A 21,066-nucleotide genomic window follows, 5' to 3' on the forward strand; every position below is an offset into this window, starting at 1 on the left:
CCGTTAAATAAACATGAAAGTAAACACGCTCATGTTTACTTATTAAAACAAAACAGGCATGAATGAAAATTAGTCCAAGAAGTTCAATTAATGGCTGCGGTAAACATACCAATGCTGCATTTCTGTGATTGTGTTTTCACATTTATCCAGCTAGCATCTGGTTGTTAATTAATAGGAAAGAACACAGGCTGTTAATGTAAATGTAGCATATAGGAATGATGTCTACATCTCACCTTAATCCAGTCTCCTGTGCCTCTCCCTTCCCCTCCCAGTTCCTCACCTCTTAGCCGTCCCCTCCATCCTTCTCTTCTGCTTCCTCGCCTCCCTCTCTTTCATTTCAGGAGCCACGGGGGGGATGATGAAGCTATAAAGTCTCCTTGAGATGTCGCCCCCCCAACCTGAGCCTCACACCGAGGGTTCCTCTCTACAAAATCTCCTGGCCTATGCCCGTCATCAATCCCCATTCGAGCCTCTGTTCATCCTTTGGTGCTTGACCCTCATTTCTCTCCACCTCCGGACTCTTCTTATCTCGTTCACGAAACCCCACCTGAACTCTTCCAGCCTCAGATGATTAGCAAAACTGCAGTGGCACAGACTTTAATGGAAATTGCCAGAGTGGTAACACAATTTTGAGCAGGGATAGGAACACAGGTAATAGTAAACATGTTGGGTTTGTTTGAATAGCTCGGGCAAACACCTGGTCCAATCTGAATGAGTGCTCACAATAACAGCTGCTCTGACCTGGGCATGCAGATACACCTATCAGTCACATCATTAAAACCAGCTGCCTAATACTGCAGAGGTCTCCTCCATGCCAGCTAAACTGCTCTGACCCACTGGGGCATGCACAAGGGGCCTCTGGGGGCGTCCCGTGGCGTCTGGCAGCGAGTTGTTGGCAGCAGATTCTATGGGTCCTTTGGGTCGCAGGCTGGGGCTTCCAGGAATTTGGCTTGTTCGAAAACTTCCAGCAGATGCTCGACTGGATTAACAGTCAGGGAGCCCAGAGGCCATGTCAACACTTTGGGATCTTTGGTGTCCCTTGAGGCTGAATGCACACTGATAATTAACCACGCCCGACGGGTACATCGGCAGGGTTATTGCATTCGGTGCGGTATCTGGCTGGGTAAGTATGTATGTATGTATGTATGTATGTCCGGTCCGATATCTCTGCAACCACTGAAGTCAGGATAATCAAACTTGGCACTTAAGATCAGTCTAAGGTCCCCTGCTCAGTTGTGGAGTTACAGGTCAGCAGATCAAGTAGGGAGGGAGATATGTATGATGATCAAAATTGATACATATTGCATCAGTTGTATAGGGAGGACAGGGTTTTCGCCAGCAGAGGGCGTGGTTCTGCCCTCTACTGAGGGCTCATCTAGTTTTTCCTTTAAAACAGGGATCCCCCAGTCCAATCCAAGTCTTTTAATACTTTGTCCTAAGCCAATACCATTTTACAAAATAAGACAACCTGTAAGTACATTAAAGTTATTCAAATCAATCCATTGTATTTGCTTGACAAGTGAGTCCCTCTGCACTGCATTGGGAAAAGAAATGTGGAGAACGTAGCATGGCCCCGAAAGATCCAAAAAACCACTGAAAACTTCTCTGGATAAATCTCCAGAGCATGTGCATGAGCTGTAGTTTCTGATCGTACCACTAGCTGGAGCCTCCTACTTTTTAATACTGCAGTGGCCAAAGGAGACGGACACTCGGACTACTGGCAGTTTTGTGTTGGCAACCAGAGAGCATCGAGGGAGTTTAGCTATCAGCGGTCACCATGACAGAGACTTCTTCAATGTCTAATGTCCTCTAAGCCCGAGTTTATGTAATTTATTTAAGGTCCCGACACAACTTCTGCACATCCTTTCCATCGTCTGTGTAACGGTGGAAATAAACAAAGGATTGGGCTTAGAGACACAAATGTTTGCTTTCTGATCGGTCTAAAATGCAACCATGTTAGTTTCCTCATTTGTTTTCCAGAAGAAAAGAAATGGTGAATCTGACATGGATTACTTTGTTTTAAAATGTTTGCTCAAAGTGAAAGGTTTGGATGGAGCTGGAGCCATTCCTTAGAAGTTGTTGCATTGTCCTGCTGGGTGACGCCGTTTCCACCTGGGAGTACTGCTGCCTTATGGGGAGAGGTGTGCTTGGTCTGGAATAATGTGTAGCCCAAGGTTTGCCAGCAGAACATTTCATTATAACGAGGTGATCAATGTTCTCCATTCAACCTGTCGGTGGTTTTAAAGTTGTGGCCGATCCGTCCACTCATTTATTGCCGCTCATTAAGTCTTGATGACTTTAACACACCGCAGCATTATCAAAATTTCATTCATATAAAATGTTGATGTTGGACTATTATCACAGATGAGAACGTTCTCATTTATGACTACAGATTCAGCCTGCTCTTTAAATCAGGCTGGTTAAATCCCCGTCTATAACATTTATCTGCTCACATCGCCGTGTAACCCCTCGTGTCCCCAGATGATGGGATGGCGGTTACTTTACTGTCCGAGGAATCAAAAACCTGCAGACAGAAGAGAGTTTTCCAGCAGTGGGATCACCCCTACGACCCCAGATGGGATAAAAGAAGCGCTGATTGTGGAACCCTTCATATGTGACTGACAGTATTAGCATGCAGCAGCCTCCAGTCCTCCCAGTCAGCTGTAGAGGAGCAGACCAGCAGCACCACCTTCCCCATCACTGCACCTCCTCACTCAGCCGCCCTGCTATCTCTACCATTGTGTGTTTGGCTCACTGGGTTAGCCTCTTGGAGCTGTGTGTTTGTGTGAAGTTGTTTATTTTTCCTCTCTGTCAGACACTGGCCTGATGTGGTCTTTCTACCTGGGAGTGGATTGAGGTTATGCACTTACTTCTGGGGATGCTGATGCTGGGCAGCTATCCACCCCAGTATTTTTCTGAAACTCGTGCCTTAATTTCACTGTCACTATCCGTTTTACTGTTTCAGAATCTGCTGAGCTCCCAGCCTGACGGGTTTCTGGTTTTTTGACTCGACTCGCCCTGAGAGCCGAGGGGCCAATAGATGGCAATGTTTGGCAGTCAAGTCGTAAGGTCGGTCAGTTCATCCAGCAGTTTTCTCCACAGCAAAATAACAAGACTTACCGTCAGATTTGGTGACTATACTGATATTTCTCAGAGTTTTATTGTTAATTATCATCATAAACAACATAGAAGTTAATTACTTTTGGACAAACTAAGCAACAATTCTAGTAAGAAGCTGTTGTAAGAGCATTGTTTTGGCAATGTTCATCTGCAGCTGCTAAGACTGACACAGATCTTTACTCTAATCGTCTGATTGGAGCAAATATGAGGATGAGCTCTTGGAGAGTGCAGGCTGGTGCTGAGGAGAGAAGTGTTTGACGGGGAGCAGCTTGTGTAAATCCAGCTTCTCGGGTTTTCAGCCAACACACGGCTGATCCTGGATCACTTTGTGTCGCCCCCTTCAATCTGGAGAAAGACACCGGTCACCGGCCCACATCCAGGAACCTGATTGGCTAATAGTTAAATCCCAAATGCATCCTTCCCTGCAAACCTCTGCAGGCAGGACATCTCTAATCTGGTAGTCAGACTACGCTACTGTTGTTTGTATTACTGAATAGCAGTAGATAGGTGTTGGCTTAGCTGATCAAGACAAACACATTTTCAGTAAAAATGTCTCTTTCCATTGTATATGAGGAAACTTCTTTCTTCCTGTGTAATGGATCGGTTGACACTGAATGGCATACCTCGTATTCTTTTATTTGTGACACTAAATTAAGCTTGTAATTTGGCAATACAGTAGGTCCTGACCGGTTGAGATGTATTTATTCACGCGTCTAACAGCTGAGTCAGTGCATTCTGAACTCAAGTGCAGCAGCTGAATGAACAAATGACATTATAATTCTTGGAGCTGCACTATTAATGTGACTAAAAACAAGGCTAGGCTTACATCATCATCAGAAAAATCCCTTAGCAACAACAATAATAGCATATACCAGAGGGAAAAACAGGGAAAATAACAGAATTCATGGTTACATAAACATACTGCAGGCATTTCAGCTGGAAGATGCTGGTATGAACACATCTACTGTTTTTAAAATGATGCTAAATTCAGAATGTTATGCAGGAAAGCAAAGTACACATATGTTCAGATAACACGATAAAGCATCATGAAGCCTCTTTCTTCCTGAATGGTTTATTCCCAGTTGGGCCAGGCGGTACAGTACAGTCTGTTAGCTTGTTTTTATCTTTTTATTCCTTTCGGGACCAGTCAGTTGAGGCTGAACTGTGGACTGCAGCAGTGAAATGAATCATACACCTTGTGTGCAAATCAGATTTGTCTTGTCAGTATACCTGCAAAAGGCTGTAGTGTAAAACCAGGAGGTCCACATTAGGGGGCAGATTACTAAACTAGAACTGTCACTGTGCTTGTTTTTTGTTGTATTTTAAGTAATACTGTCACACTAGTACATTTTTTGGGCACTTCTTCAAATGTTGGAGCCACGCAGGGAGAAAATACACACAGAGAGTCTCCAGCAACCAAACCCAGAACCTCTGAAAACGATAGAATAAAATAGAGTTCACCCATTTAAAAACAGTGTCTTCAGCAGAACATACATTCATTTCACCCTCTCTTTCCGAGCACATAAAAAAGGTGGTCATCATTTAATAGCTAACCAGCCTCCTGAGGTTTCCTTTATGAGGGAGGGGAGTGATGGTGAATTAATAACCAGACCTCCGGAGGTCGGTTATCTCATCAAGAATAGCCACCTTAATGTAATGGAGGAGTTTCATGACCCTGGGAGCTGAGATGCTGCTGGGAAATTAGTCGTAGACAAGGGGTCAGAACAACAGTGACCCGAACCTTTGTAGGCCAGGCAGAGGAGCTGAACAGCAAATCTCCTGATTACTGAACCTACACCAAGCATGAAGGAATGGCATGAGGTCAGCGCCTCGCGGACCCACCGCCTGCACGACTGGATGCTGGAGTTGGGTGCTCCGACTGGACGGCAAAGCTGGGTAACGGCATCGTCTGCAGGGCCCAGTAGTTCCAAAGTGATGGGATTAGAATTCAGCTATTGGATCTGATCAAATCTTTAAATCTTCTTGTTATTCAGAAGGAAAATATGATTCTTAAATCAGATCAGATTATGAATCCAGTCATGGTTTTGATGGAGCGAGCCCTCAGTATACAGCAGAGGCCAAAAAAATCTGGAATATCCTGATTCTAGGAGAAGCAAACTGAAGTAAAACTTTAAAATCTGTCAAATATTTCAACGTTTGTATGATGTAGTACATATACGTTTATCTGCAGTTTATTTTGCAAAGGATTCTTTAATCATCACAGCGACAAAGTAGATATTAGATGACCTATTAAGCCTTTCAGCACCGTGAATAAATAAATAAATAAAGACTGAATAATCTCCCCAAAAAGCTGTCACTATTGCTATACATTAAATACAACTGGTCTGGTCTCTGGATGTCCTTCATCTTGTTCACTATTGGGCCTTTTAAATAACTTAAAATGTGTCCAAACCATTCAAACGTATCCCAGGAATGTATATTTATTTTATTTGTTTACTTTGGAGCCACCGTTTGTCGTTTCCCCCTGCTGATCTTTCCAAAGCTATTAGCCGACATTTCAACATGTAGTCCCATTTAGAGCGATGATAATCTGGATTTGGTCATCTTGAAAACCAATCCATTGTTGTTTTGCAGAAGTAAGATGGATTACATGTTTGTGCAGAACAAAAACATGGGATTTCCAAATCTGGCTCAGTCTGATGCAGATTAAACTGTTTGAATGACAGGGTCCAGGTATTGCAAAGTGGTTTAAAGAGCAAGAAATATCATATTTATCTGTAAAATACATCTGTAGATGTAGTAAACATGGCGCCATAGGCAGGATGCAAGTGTGAATCTCAGCAGTTGTTCCTGGTGCATGAATAATGTGTAAAGATGCTGTTTCTTTTTCATAATGACTAGTAGGTGTTGATGAAGGTTTGATAGCAGTATACTCACTTTTAGATGAGTTTTACGGGTGTGAATGGGCTAATAAATGCAGCCTTTTTGCTAGATGAAAGTATTTATAAATTCTTTGTACTCACTATCTTTATTTCATGATTTATGTTGTTCAGGGATTTGGCTTTGGACCGGAGGCCACACGCACAGCGCTCACAGTTTTTGTGTCTTGTGAATATCAAACAGGTACGGAGATGCTCATGTGTAAGTGTGTTTGACTGCTCCTATTCCTGTCCTAGTCCCTACAGGATAACTCCCCAGTCGGCAGCCATCTTGGCAACGCCCCGAGGCAGTTATTCGAGCTAACAACACCAGGTTTCTGTTCGAAATGAACGGGGAGAGAGAGAGACATAATTGCAATTTTAATCATCACTGGGACGTAGAAGCTGCATGTCTAGAATCAGCCCTCGAATTCGCAAAAGAACACGCAAAGTTTGGTGACTTTGCCTGAAAATAAGATGGAAAAAAAAGTGCTGCATGAAGTGTAAGAGTTTCCCAGAGGTCATATTCACAGGATATCCACTGGGCGGTCAGCAAATACGTCTGTAATTCCATCCCATTAAACAGTAAAAGGCTGCAGCTTTTTTGACATGCACATCCCCTGGTTTTTATTCATATATTTTTAATTGATTCAATCATTAACAGCAATTAATCGTTTAACCATCAGTCATCAGCATCCCTAATTGAAATATTTATGTAATTCATTATACATGGTGTCTGTGTTTGTAGCCCTGTGACAGACTGGCGACCTGTCCAGGGTGTCCCCTGCCTTCGCCCGAGTCAGCTGTGATAGACTCCAGCACCCCCCGCGACCCTCGTGAGGATAAAGCGGTGTATAGAGGATGGATGGATGGATTATACATGGTTCTACAGGTCATTTAGTTTAATGGATGTGTCGTTGTTATGTTGGTTGTTTATGACATGTGATAGTGCTTCAAAGCCACACACATCGTTTTTGTGTCCCGTGAATATCAAACAGGTGGTGCTGGTAAAGAGTACTGACCCAGCGTTATCCTCCTGACCTTTTATTCCAATCTCCCCGCACCAGGCAGGCCGACATTCACTTCAATATAGACTAAACTGTCTTTTTTAATGGAGTTGCCCAAGGTTCGGGTTTTGTCTGGCTGAAGAGTGCAGGGAGGGCACCGGGGAACACTTTATCAAAAAAGCACTGGGATGAAGCTTGTGGTTTTATTTGTATCACAGCAACACCGTTCTAGCTGCTGTTACATATTAGACAAGCATCACCTTCACTGTGATCATTTCTAAATCAAATCAAATCAAATGCCTTTATTGTCATTGGACATATGTAGAATGAAATTTGAGTGCATCTCATCATCATCATCTAAGAACAGATAAGATAAAATATATATAAAAAATAAAATTCTCTGTGATGTATACAACTTGGGATAATCAGACACTTCTCTTTCATCTGCATGGTTACCAGGAGTCCCACCTGTAGGACTGATTGCCTGAAAAAGAACCACAGTTGGGTCAGTATGTAAGTGTGGGACTTTTTGTATCATAGTTGACATTTTGCTGTTTTCAGGTCTAAAACCAACATGGCCGCCTGTAACCAAAAACCACACGGCTTTTAGAGAAAGAGGCTTCTAAATATTTGATACATGAAATTGAGTAAAATTGAAAATGGAAGGTATTAATAAAGATACTGTGGTGAACCTGTTTACTACTTTATATTAAATATGTCAGAAAGCCTTGGAGTCTTCCAGTCTTTTCTTCAGGAGGAAATGACATCATGTGGAGCAGGTCATGTGATCTGGAATTAACACACTTCCTGGAGAGGTGTTTTTGGAACGGGGAACTTAGTTGACAGTAATTTCATTAGTTATTTTCCATTTAAAATTTGATATATTGGCAAAAAAGAAATATCTGTCATGATTATCTCAACCTAATAAAAAGAAAACAATCCAAACTATTTCTGAATCAGCTCATTTTATTCTTGTTTAGCTCATTAGAAGGTGGTTGGTATTAAATTGGGACGGTTATTTAGTTGACATTTTAGTGATATCCAGTCATTTTTATTAAGAAGTGATTGTTTCCATAATAAATAATTACAGAATTTGTAAAGATGTGATTATAATGAACATAAAAACACGAGTCCTTTTTACTTTTAATAAAATGTATGCAGATATATCCCATGGACTTCAACAGTCCCTCAATTACAGATTGACCCAGTGAGGATTTCTGAAAATTTTCAAGTAGATCTGCTCCAGAGGTGGATCGCTCTGACAAAACAGCCTTGGTGCAGCTGCATGTTGTCACATATGTACACTCCTCATGGGAAACTGTTGATGAAGAAGATGATGGCGCTGAAGAAAACGCCATATGGATGCTCATCCCATTAGGCTTTTCATTGGGGAGCAACATGTCGCTTATATGTCTTTTTCAGATAGCTTCGTGTAACAGATGCAACACAAATGCAGTTGAGGTAATTACGTTAATGATGGCTGCATTTCATGTAGTTCTGCCAATTTATAGATCTCTGTTTTGAGCAAGCTAGCTTCTTGGCATGGTTTACTGGGGGCTTTGGTTAGTTAGTTAGTTAGTTTAGTTTATTGTCATATACATTAGGGTACAAGGTACCACGAGCAATGAAAAATAGTTTGCCCCCGGCACACTCTCTGCAAGCCAATACAATAAAAACAATAAATACAATTTAAAAACACAACACCAACAACAGACAATAAAAGTTTTCCTCTTCAGGCTAATGTTCATGAGCCGCACCGCCTTAGGATAAAAACTGTCTCTAGATCTACAGGTCTTAGTTTGTAGGCAGCGCAGACGTCTCCCCGATGGCAGGTAGGAGAAGAGAGCATGAGCAGGATGACTGGGGTCCTGCATAATGCTCAGGACCTTTTTCTCACAGCGCTTTTCAAACAGCTGACCAATTTGAGCCAGAGGGGATCCAATGATTCTTGATGCAGTTTTGTACAGTCCGCACCAGCCGAGTGAGCTCATCTCCCGTAATGTTTCCAAACCACACCAGGAGACCAGAGGTCAGAACGCTCTCGATTGTACAACTATAAAAGTTTATGAGTATTTCTTTGAACAGTCCATACCTTCTAAGGCGTCTCAGAAAATAGTCTCTGCTGGGCCTTTTTAATAGCACAGCTGATGTGAAGAGACCAAGTAAGATTGTCACAAAGATAAATGCCCAGGAACTTAAAGTTATTAACCACCTTAGATAGTGTTTAGTCATTGGATTTCTGTGTTGTGTTGAGCATTCTCCATGATGTGAAGATCAGATACATGGTGGTTTGTGTGCAGGATTGTGTTCTGCAAAGTCTTGGGATGTTGAATGAAGACTAGGGTTGCATGATAATGGACACAACTGACATCTCCATGTTTTGTTTTTCTGTAAAATACATAGCAATATGAAAGAAGTGGCTTCATAAATTCCATAGGGGTTACGATGAGCAAGTGCAAGCTGCAGAGTGTAGCCAAAGCTCTGGTCCACTGGTTCAGCAGCAGCTTTCATCATCCTCATCACATTTTCTGTTGTTGTACAGACTTGATGACGTCCTGAGCAGCCAACGCTTCCCTCATCCCTGTTGAGATGTTCTCACCATCGTTTATGGCAAAGTGGGAAAAACACCATTTGCAAACAGAAACATCTCAGTTGGAAGTTCTCATTAATTACGTGGACGGTCCTTCTTATGCGGAGCTCCGCTGTCTGAACGGACCTCCAGCTTCAGCTGCATAATACTCCACCTCTGATTTGTCTTTTTCAAATTGTCTCTTGCGTCCTTCATGCAGCTCTATGGATAGGATCTTGACAAAAATATTACATGCTACTTTTTAGAACCCTGCTTGCTAACTGTGTTAACTGGTGTCATGTCTTTCGTGAGGTGAAAAGTTATCACATCTGTCATTTCTCTCAGCTGTCTGGAACCTTTCTCGTAAGGTATAACACTGACAAAGACATCCAAAGTAGTTTTTGACTTTGGGTGGCATTAACATCTGACTTTGTCGTCACAGTTCCCAGCTTTGTGGAGCTGATTGAAACGGTCAAATAAATGAGTCATGTTGCCTCGTGTGGTGGCAGCAATTACAAGACAGAGTCGCTGTTTTTGGTCAACATCATCTTTTGTAGAGCTGAAATATTTCCATACAAATGATGCATTTCTTCACATACAGAACCTGTTGACCATCAAACTCTGTCCTTCAGATTAAGTAAAGAATAATAATGATTCAGTGTATCTATGAACCTTTAACTGGGAGTAAATGATGTTCTTTTTGTCTCTTCCAGTTGTAGTAAATCAGAACCGTGGGAGTTTGCCTTTGGTAACTTCCTGTACTATTGCATATACTGCGATGTGGATGCTAAAACAATACACTGTTCTGCATAATCCAGGCTTCCCTCGTGGTGGGCTTTAAGCAACAAAAATACTTCTGTATCACAGTTGTCATGAAATATTCTCCTATATGATGGCTCAAAGCACTGCAAACCTTTTCTGCAATAAACCAGATCAAGATCTTTCTCTAATCTTAACAAGATCCTGACTAAACCTCACCAAAGACATGTAGAAACAGCATGCTTAGCTGGCTTAGGGAACTCCATGTATGGGTGACGCCATTAAGAGCTTCTGGGGGCACCGTGTTTTTCAAACAGATGAGCCAGACTGTGCACCAAACATCACGCTGATTAGCCACAACAAGAATGCAAACGCCTCGGTGCAAGAAACGAGAAGCTATGTGTCAGCTCTTTATTGTTTCAAGGACACTGGAAGGGTGCTGGGAATATCTGCTGCGTGCTGTGGACTCGGCTAATGACCATGCCCCGGGGTATTCGTGGGGGGCAGCGTGTGGAGTTTTGGGGGTTCGGCTCGGCCGGGGATGTGCCTCGTCAACAGCTCTTTTGGTGATTTTTCTGGACAGAATCCTGCAGCAGCGGAGGGTGTCTGCTAACGGTGGCTCCGGGGTTGCATCATTTCTTTTTGCAGATGATGAGGCTCTGTTCTGTGACACCGGGCAGCAGTGAGTCACACATGAAGGAGTTCAAGTATCTGGTGCTCGTGAGTGAAGATGAGATGGAATGTGAGAGCGGTAGATTGGATTGGCGCCGTTAACGAGGACGCCGCAGCAGAGTGTTGTGCTGAAACCAGGATCCAAAGTGATTTATTTAAATCAAGTGCCTCGCTGTTCATCATTTATATTTGAAATGTATATCACACAAGATTACATTAGAATTACACCCAAGGCAGCAGAATAAAATAATCACTGAGTTATTATTTAATGCCTGGATGTTGATTTTGAGGGCACACAGTCAAAGAAAATCTGATAAATTGACATGCAAAATGTGAAAATAGCTTGTAGTTATCACTGTTTGCTGAACTTTCTGCATTTTTCCACAGCCTAAACTACCAGAGCTGCAGCTTTGTATTCATGAGTGAAGGCTGAGGTTTACGGGGTGACAGTCTGATATGTGCATATTTGAGACAGTTAGACACAATCAAACATTTGCAGGATATTGAAATTAATGACACTTCTTTTGGTTAATAAGGCTGCCAATTATAGCCTTAGCCTCTCAGCATGTTTTTATGTGTGTGCCTGTTGTAAAAGGCTCTCTGCATTTTAAAGAAGTATTGTCAGTAAATACTCCATTATCTTTCAGCCACATTTTATGCTGTGTTTTCTCAGTCTGACTGAGATCATTTAAAGAGACAACAAAATGACACACTTTGATATTTTAGACCTTGTCTGCACTAATGTGAACATATTCACCTCTATATGGTCCTCCCATCCACATGCAAACTGAGATTCTTTCATCTTATGACAAAAATGGTGGAAATAGGGTGCATTTTTTCACCTCCTCTCATCCCTCCTTCCCCTCATCCCTACTCTCACCCAACCGTTCGAGGCAGGTGTCTGCCTTTCCTGAGCCTGTTTTTTTTTTTTGTGAACCTGTAGAGCTGTGAGGTAGAATTTCCACTGAACAAATTTGTGCATTTATACCAGGCAAACTGTACGCCACCATGAAAAACCAACATGAATGCAGTTTATGATGCAGTAAATTCATAAATATATTTTTATGCCCACTTCATTTTGCAGCAGCTGGTACTGCAGCTAATAGAACACAGATTATAAAATGCATTAATCTGTTGATATTAAATAGCAGAGAATGTGCAACAGCTGCACTGAGAGTTCACTGAGTGGAAAAATAAACATATTAACTTACACGATTATCAATTTTCTATGAGCATTTATCTCTTGCATCATTTGCAGTAACAGTGTATTGTTTCACCACCATGTGACGCACCAGAAGCCATGTTTTATACGTTTTATATGAGAGTGCTTAGAGCTTGGTGAAGAAAACCTGATTCAGTTGAAAACCATCTCATAGTATTCATTATTTCTGATCCGTGTTTAAGTTCTGAGCCAGCTAACACAAAGAAAAACTGGATTTGTTCAACTTACTTTGTTGCACAACCCTCTTTTCATTTGGCTAGCTCTAGAAGTTTGTTGCCGTTTCCAGTTTTACCTGGTCTGCCGTGTTTGTAGATTAAAGCCAGCAGAAAAAGTGAAATAACAGGAAATCGTCCAACTTTTTGATGCATTGTTGTCAAGTGGTTCTTCATGCTTGTGAGATCGTTGTTTTTGTGTGTAGGTTAGGTTTTCTGCAGCAATCATTGTGTGGATTTATTATTTTTAAATGGACGAGGGAAAATATCTGTATTTAAAACACCCTTATTAGTGTGTCTAAGGTCTTACTGCACTGTTTCCTGTAGCAGTCCAGCTGCAGGATGGAGGAAACAGCAAGAAATTATGCTAATTTAGATTTTTTTAGAGTGAACAAGACCAGCTCCCATCTCTGTAATGACACCGATCCCTTGATTCTTTATTTTGTTTGTTCTGATTAAGAAAAGTGCAGCTGCAGACTCATCTACGGGGGTTGATGGGGAACCTTGAGGCCCCAGAACTCCTACATCCAGCCCTGCTGCTATGACCTACTGCCTACTACAGGTGGGTGAATTAATCAATGCCGTTTTTAAAATGCCCAGAATACTACAAAAAGCCATGCCATCATGTTTTCCCATCCACACACATGCACCCAAACCTCCCTCTCCACTCCACCACCCCTGCAGCACAACACAGCATTAAAAACATTGCGTTTTTTTCCCTCTCTCTGCCTCAGTGGATCCAAACAACTGTGCCATAAAACACTCGTCCATCACGAGTGACACGATTTATCAAAAGCCGTGCGCGTCAGATGGCTGTGGTAAACAGTGCCCTCCTTCCTGCATCTCATTAGATCCCGCTGTAGCCCAGCTATAGGTGAAGCAGCCTCTCTCTGCCATACTGAAGCAGGTGTCCAACATGGCGAACACTGGCAGCGGCTCTCTCGCGACTATTCTCTTTTTATTCCTGTTTCCAGCGGCTCTACACAAAGGTAGGACTTTCCCCTTCGTGTCTTAACGCAATGCGCACTTTCCTGGCACATTTGCGTGCATGTGCATGTGCAAAGAGTGCAGTTATTTCATCTGCGTGCTGGGCAAAATCAAAGCTTCTTTTTGTGAACGTGCGCGGCGGAGCGTTTGGATGATGTTTGTTGAGCAAGTGCAGAAAACCTGTCGGCAAAGTTGAAGCGACGGCTGGAAAAAGGCTAATTTCTGCGTGTTTGTGTCCAAACGGGCGTTACGCGTCCGCTGCCCGACTAAATGCATCACTTTGGTCCGCTCACCATGAGGCTATAGGCGAAAACCGCGTCGCCGCTACACAGCTGGCAACTCTTAATTGCGGGGAATGCTGTTGTGCGTGCTCTTTTGTGGCTCCGGACGCACACGGAGATGCATTTTCAACGCGTAAACTGCTGTTTGCTCGCTCGGTCCGCTTGCTTGGTTACTTTTGTGGCGTTAACGGAGCCTGGGCTGCTGTAAATCAGTGAAAACAGCGGCGCGTTAAAGTGGAATATGCAGCAGCACCGACAACGTGCAGCTCGAGGACCCGCAGCACCAAACTCCATTCAAAACTCCCCCAATTTAACTTGACGACACCAAAAGTCCAACATTCGTAGTTATTTAGAAACTGACCTCGTTTCAGTAACTGGGTGCCTTTGTTGTTGAATTCGGCGCACAAGTAGATCCTAAATGTTCAATAATTATGCGTTTAATTTCAGTTTTGAGAGCCCTTCCACTATCGGCTATCCCACCAAACGCGGTCGGGAGTCTATAGGAGCGGTGAGCGGATCCGTTGTAAAAGTTGATATTTCACTGAATCAAATGTACTCCTGTGTAGTGGATTTGCGCCGAAATGAGCGGCACACTGGAGGGGTTCACACTGTGTGTTAAGGGACCGTCTCCAACGCGTTAACTCTCCTCCGTAAACAAGAGCAGATGAATCTGAGGTTGAAATCCTGAGTTTGCATTTGCGCTCCGGGGTTGTTTTTTTCGTGATACTGGGGCTCGATTTGCAGAAATAAATCCATCAGAGGTCTAGTTCTGGGTGTAGCAATCTGAGTCAGGTGCTTTCATGGAGCGGGTTTGATACAGATAAAGATGGAAAAAATGCGACACACGTTTTCTTTTCGGGGTTTTTTAATCGGAGGATGGAAGCTGAGCCATGAGTCTGCAGGAACACTTTCCTGTATTTACAAGGATGGGATGAAGTGCGGTGTTGTGAGCTGTCAGTGTGAACAGACAGCTCTGCGTTCAGTCGTGAACTGGTAGTGGGTGATTCCACGCCTGGATCGTGGTTATTTCTCCGTGCGCATTGATACGCTGGAGATGGAGTGGATCTTTGCCTCTTCCTCCCCATTTAGCCACATCGAGTCAATTATGTAATGAATGATTCGCTCGCAAGTTAAAGTTACGCAGTGCCATCCTGCTCTCCGTGAGAACAAACCCTGAACCTTCAGCTCTGACGCTGCGTCCGAGCCTCTAATGGTGACAAACGGGGAGGCAGATGTCGACATTTGTCACATTGTGGATTATCCAGCAGGCTTAATCCAGTTTTATCCATTAAAATGGACGCACATTCATCATATTCCCCCCCCCCCCCCCCCCCTCTATTCAAGAACGTTACGCACAACTAAGTGGCACCAGACTCTGCTGCGTGTTTTGTTGCTTTATGGAAATGGCTCCACTGATTTTAAACAAAGCTCAGGGCGCACAAAGCATATCAATTATTCACCTCCAGCTGCATACTGTACAGCTAATACACTGCCAAGCACTACTGGGTGTTTTCCTCTTCATCAATACAAAGAAGAGAAGAAGAATAAAAGCAGGAGTTGGACGTATGGGAGTTAAACCTGCAGTGGAGCTAAGAAGAGGCTGCAATCATTAGTTTCACCCCAAACTCCAGGAGTCAACTCAAATCACACAAAGTGCTCTAAAAGAAATGAATTCGGGACAAAAATGTCTTCACAATATTTACCGCTCTTCTTGTATTTTCTGTTTACATCCCCAACATGTGACTTCACCCTTCCTTTGAATCCTGCTCTTTTTCCAGACGTTTAAAATAACATTTTAGTGTGCTAATTAGTTCACATTTACCCGCTGAAGCACATTATCACCACGGCAACGACTCAGATGTATTAAAATGTATGTTTCTTTATCTTAAGTAAGTCTGCAAACTGCGGTGTGGCTCCTGCAAATAATCCAACGCTAAATTAGTGACATTTCGCATCTCGGTTGTTTTGCCGAGCTCTGTTTGACTTCTCGATTTATACAAATGATTTCTCCTGACTGATGGTAATAACACTAATAACCATGAAACTTCTAGTGATTAAACGCGCCTGGCAGACATGCATGGTGGCGTGTTATTAAGAGGTGTGTTACTCTGTCATCCTCATGCAGTTTCTCCACAGTTGTAGTGCAGATAGTTGCTTTAGCACCAGGGCTTCCAGGTGTAGCTGCAGAACGCTAACGCTGCACGCTCGGACCGTCGGCCTGCTGAGACTTAAAAACCTGGTTGGGCAAACCGAGTTGCACTGAGAGACCTTTGTGCTCGTCGTTTCTGTCCGGTTGTGTAACGTGAGGCGGTGCAGGTGAGGTCAGGAGCTGTTATGAAATGCAGAACCTCACATTACCTCAGTCTTTACATGGTCCGTGTCTTTGAGCTGGCCTGCTGATTACATTTGGATGAGAGAATCGGTGGAGTCTGATGTGTAAATGCATGTTTTGATGGACATTCTCAAATTTAAATAGCTTGTTTTCTGCTCGTCGCACTCCCTTCAGACAGCTCCTAAGTAGATCCAATTGGAACTTATTGCTTTGTCACAGTAGAACGTGTTCAGTTAATCCAACCGCTGTTGTTGTCACACTTCTTCTTTACTGATCCACAGCATACAGAACATCTTAGCTAAAGGATTAATATGAAGTGTATAGCCTGAATTAATGCAAAACTGAAAGTACGATTTATTTTCTGTGCATTCCTGCTTTGTTGGCCTGCGTTCATATTCCTTTATTTGCCTGTGCATTACAGACGATATGTAAGCTGAAGAGAGCACGAACTGCCGCCTATACCGCCGATACAGCCGTCTCACTGAGATGAGTGACGGATCAGAACACTGAGGATAATATAGAAAATACGACTGAATCAGAGGAAAGCAGTTTTAACCATTTGAACCATGAGCAGTTTCTGGGTGAATTTTGCTTTTGTTGCTGCTTACCAACTCACTGGAGGCTAATTATTACTGAAACAAAAGGTAATGCACCTTTATGGAAACAGCACAGTCATGGTTAGAAGTAGAGAGGAGTCAGAAGTGACTTTTGTGCGGCATAGCAAAGTTTTAGTGATTAAAAAAGAGAAAAAACTTTTTTTTATACTATGTGGGTGGGTGGGTGGGATTTCCCACAGGTGTTGCCAATACAGGAAAAATGGTAGTTTCCAAAAAAAGTCTGGGATCACTTAGAAATGTCCATATTTTTGAAAGAAAAGCATTTCTTTTTGCCAATGAAGATGACATGAAATGAATGATAAATCCAGTGCAGACATAGTTAATGTGGTAAATGACTATTGTAGCTGTAAACGGCTGATTTTTAATGGAATATCTCCATAGGGGTACAGAGGAACATTTCCAGCAACCATCACTCCTGTGTTCTAATGCTACATTGTGTTAGCTAATGGTGCTAAAAGGCTCATTGATGATTAGAAAACCTTTGTACAGTTATGTTAGCACATGGATAAAAGTGGGAGTTTACATGGAAAACATGGAATTGTCTGGCTGACCCCAAACATTTCAATGTGAGTATTTGTTTCTATACTCGTCTCTCCTGTGTCATGTGGAAACACTGCCTGCAGTTCAACTGAGAAACAAATCTGAATTTCTCTTATGTGACTCATTTGCAGCGGAGTCATTAATTTCTTCTTCGTTGCAGCAGTTAGACCAGAATTTTTGCTTTTTACAGAATCGGGTTGCTGCCAGTTCTTTTTTTGGTGAATTTTTAAAGGATTTTTGATGAAATATCTCAATTTTAAGCTTATTTGGTTCATTTTCCTGGTGGAACCACATATTACATATGATCAGTTCAGTCTGATGTTTTGTTTATGCTGTTTCTTTTAGCTGTGATAATTTGTCATTTTGGTGTTTTTTTTAAATATTTTTATTAACATAACATGGATTTCAAACCTGCTGGTGGGTTTTTGAGTGAGTGGTATTTCCTAAATACTGTTTATTTTATTTATTTTTTTAGATTAGCTCCTTCAGCTGTACGGTGGACCTCGGACACCTTCCACATGACGGCTCATTTAAGATTTGATCTGTTTGTCCCCCACTGCCTTTGAACCTGTTGAGCTTATTGCTCGTCTTAGAAAACTAGCAGCAGGTGCTGTTTTCTAGAAAATGTCCACTTTTGCCCTCTTAAAGGGAAGAAATGAGAAGGTGAAGCATGTTATTTAAGCCCAAGCATTAATTCTCCTTGCCCCTTGTTGAAGTGCTTTATCAGAGTGACAGAGCAGCGTGGGGCTCACTTTATAGCCGACACTCAGCTCTGTGGTGGAGCTACCAGCTGCTTTAATACCACACCTGTAGGAGATGTGATGCAGGGTCAAGAGGTCTGGAACACTCCATGGAGTAGCTGGTCCAAGCTACAGACTGTATTTCAACATGATTGTAATCTCTAGGACAGAAAAGTGACACCAGCATGGAACTGACTAAAACCTGTAATCCCTCTAACAGCCTGCAGGGGGCGACTTGTCTGATTTCACAAAGAAGTCAAATTTTATAGAGATCTATGAGACTTCTCATGTAATCTGTCACTTCAGTGAGCATTTTCACGATGAGTTTAGAGTCTCAGTCGATAGTTTGAAGACCTTTTGAGCCCAGCATGGTGTTTATTTTGTAAATTATGCTGCCGTTTAGATTAAAATAAGCATCAAGAAAAGCACTCAGAGCACAGTACTCCTCCAAAGCTGCTCATTCCCCCATATTGTCAGAAAGGCATTTTTTTTTGTAGAAAATCAACATTTGTTTAGTAGTTATTGATAATCAGAAAAAGCGACATAGAAAGTGTTCATTTAATATAGATGTACCCACAAACAAAATGACCTTACGCTAAGCACAGGTTAACACCCTGAAGGACACAATAAATGACATAAGGCATTTAAAACGTCCTCAAACGCTGCTTTTAATCCTAAAATCTTATTCCTTCGTGCACTTCTTGTTGCCTCCAAACGGTATCCGGCGTTTTAAAGATTGTGGAGCTCCTGGTTTTAATCGGTTGTTCCTTGTATCATTTTTGACAGATAAGTCCTCAGCGGTGGATGTGTCGTAGGATCACAATCATGTGATCATCAGCAGGCAGCTGACGTAGTGATCACTTGTTGTCATGGTTACAGTGACACCATGCCGCTATCTGGCAATGATACAAAAATGTTCAAGGAATCCGTGGATCCAGACTATAAGCCCCATCACTGCCAAAATCTAATCACTTGGTCCTTGTGGCATTTCTGATCTTCCCTTGAAATGTCATCCAAATCCGTTATTCCGTTTTAGAGTAATGTTGCTGACAGACGGACAGTCAGACGGACGCCTATCATCACATAACTCCACCACATTCTTTGACAGAGTAATAAAGCAGAGTAGGGTGTCTTTAAAGTGTGATCGGCAAGTTGCTACTGAATCATAGTTCATAATATTGGCCGCAAACGCCAAACTCAGGACTTTCAGAAACTGTTGTCCACAAACTTGTGGCTGATGTTTCATTGGCCGTGTCTTTTTAAAATATATTTTAAGTTCTAAATATTAAGATACACCAAACACAAGGTCACCAAATTAAGACACTATATTGGATATGTCGCAGTGGCTGTTTTTGTAACTCATACATATGCTGCTAATCTTGTCAGTTTAAAAAATTCATTTTAGTTTGGTCTAATTTTATAATTGGGTTCATTTACAAGGTATAAAAACCCAAAGAAATGTCATCACAGTGCAAATCCCCGCTCTGGTGTTCAGATTCAATATGTACAGACCTGGTCTCTTAAGAGTACTTATTAAACATGTCTTTTATACTGTTCTTGGCAGTATAATATAATATTAAATGGATAAAAGGAGTCATGTTCGGTTCATGCTGACTGTTCTAGCTTTACTGCCTGCACTGTGCACCTTAACAGGGAGGTGAAAAAATTTAATGTTTCATCAAGTTGATCCTGATTTAGTTTAGATTTTTGTTTTTAATCATAATTTATTTAGGAAAAAATGATTTCACAGCTACTATTTTCGCTCACTCTCCCCAAGATGAGGCACTAAAACAGTTTTGGTATTTGTGCCAGACTGAAATATTGGAGACGTCGTTATCTCAACCTGCGTCTCCTTAACTGGCTGTGAAGCGTCTTTTATTGCCGTATCAGATGGTATAGGGGCTGCTCCTGCTCGTGGAGCTTCACTGGACTTCTGTAATAATCCAAACAGCAGACTGGAGTGACAAACGTAATTAACTCTGCTTTATTTTTTATCTTCAACATGAACCAGGCTCTTGGTTTCTAAAGCCTACCCTCCACCGGTTGAGTCCCTCAGTGGGGTTCTGGCTCTGAGTCAAGCCGGTAGCAGCCCCAGTGATGGAAAACAGGTGTGGAAATGGACTTGTTCCCCCGTCTGCAGCCTCCAGCTGTAATGAAGAACAATGGCTTTATTCCTGAAGGGAGAGGAACCCTGGTGACCCCCTCCCTCTCACCGCCTCCTCCTGTTGCCCCCGCCGGTCCACAGCGAGCCACCAGATGACTGGGCCGGGGCGCATCTGGCCTCCGTGCACTTAGTGTAATCAGAGAAAGAAAAAAGGTTTATGGCCTACTTGTTAGCGAGCCGCCAACTGATGGGATGTCAAGTCAGCGCTCCGTGATTTCCAAATCTCCCGAGAGGCCGGGGCGGGAGGTGGGAGGCGGGGGGTTTTATGGGGTGGGCAACAATCTGCCACTCTGACGGCAGCCGACTGGTTTAGCCGTACAGTTTTACAGCCTTTCTGTAAAGCAGGCGAGATGACTCAAATTGAAGTGATTTTTTTTTTTTTTGTGAATATTTCTGCTCCTATTTCCATAACGCCGATGCACTAAAACCTGGAGCTTTTTTTCCCAAACGTCCCTTGGAGGAGTTTTTCGTGGCTGAGGCCTCCAGCGAGTGCAAAGCAAACTAGTTTAAGCAGATCACACGGAGAACACTGCGAGGCGGTGGTTAATTTAATCAGGGATTAAAGGGGAAACATGTCACATACATGCTAGTTCCTCTAGTTTCTGTCATGACCGCCTTCACTTTGCACACAGAAATCGCTGAGCTGAGCTAACAGACTGAAAACGGCAGCGCAGTGGAAAAATTGTGCTCCAGATGGGGCGGTTTGTAGATCTAGAGCCACTCCAGAGACGAAAAATCAGGATGTCTCGGCTGCTGCTCAGCTGTTTTTGAGGGTTTTCTTTACATTTCTGTAGTCTAAAATGCTAATTTTTCATTGTTTGGCCCATGTTTTTATAACACATGTTTGATGTGTGCAGACATGAAAACTTTGACTGAATATATCACACAGAAAGATGCTTAATAGCATTTAGAAACGGTGTCAGTTTGTCCAGGACTTTCTGCAGCACATGTAGCAGAGTATGTAT

At 42.5% G+C, this 21,066-nt stretch overlaps 1 protein-coding gene across 1 annotated transcript in view; it reads left to right on the forward strand.

Moving 5' to 3' along the window:
* Nucleotides 1-13,161: 13,161 nt before the first annotated feature.
* cadm1a (cell adhesion molecule 1a) overlaps nucleotides 13,162-21,066 on the forward strand; it is a 488,723-nt gene continuing 480,818 nt past the window's right edge. Inside the window, 1 exon segment of the mRNA XM_022196138.2 lies at nucleotides 13,162-13,429. Coding sequence (XP_022051830.2) covers nucleotides 13,357-13,429 — 73 coding nt within the window. The 5' untranslated portion in view covers nucleotides 13,162-13,356.

This window comes from Acanthochromis polyacanthus, chromosome 17, assembly GCF_021347895.1.
Source record: "Acanthochromis polyacanthus isolate Apoly-LR-REF ecotype Palm Island chromosome 17, KAUST_Apoly_ChrSc, whole genome shotgun sequence".
Classification (NCBI taxonomy): Eukaryota; Metazoa; Chordata; class Actinopteri; family Pomacentridae; genus Acanthochromis; species Acanthochromis polyacanthus.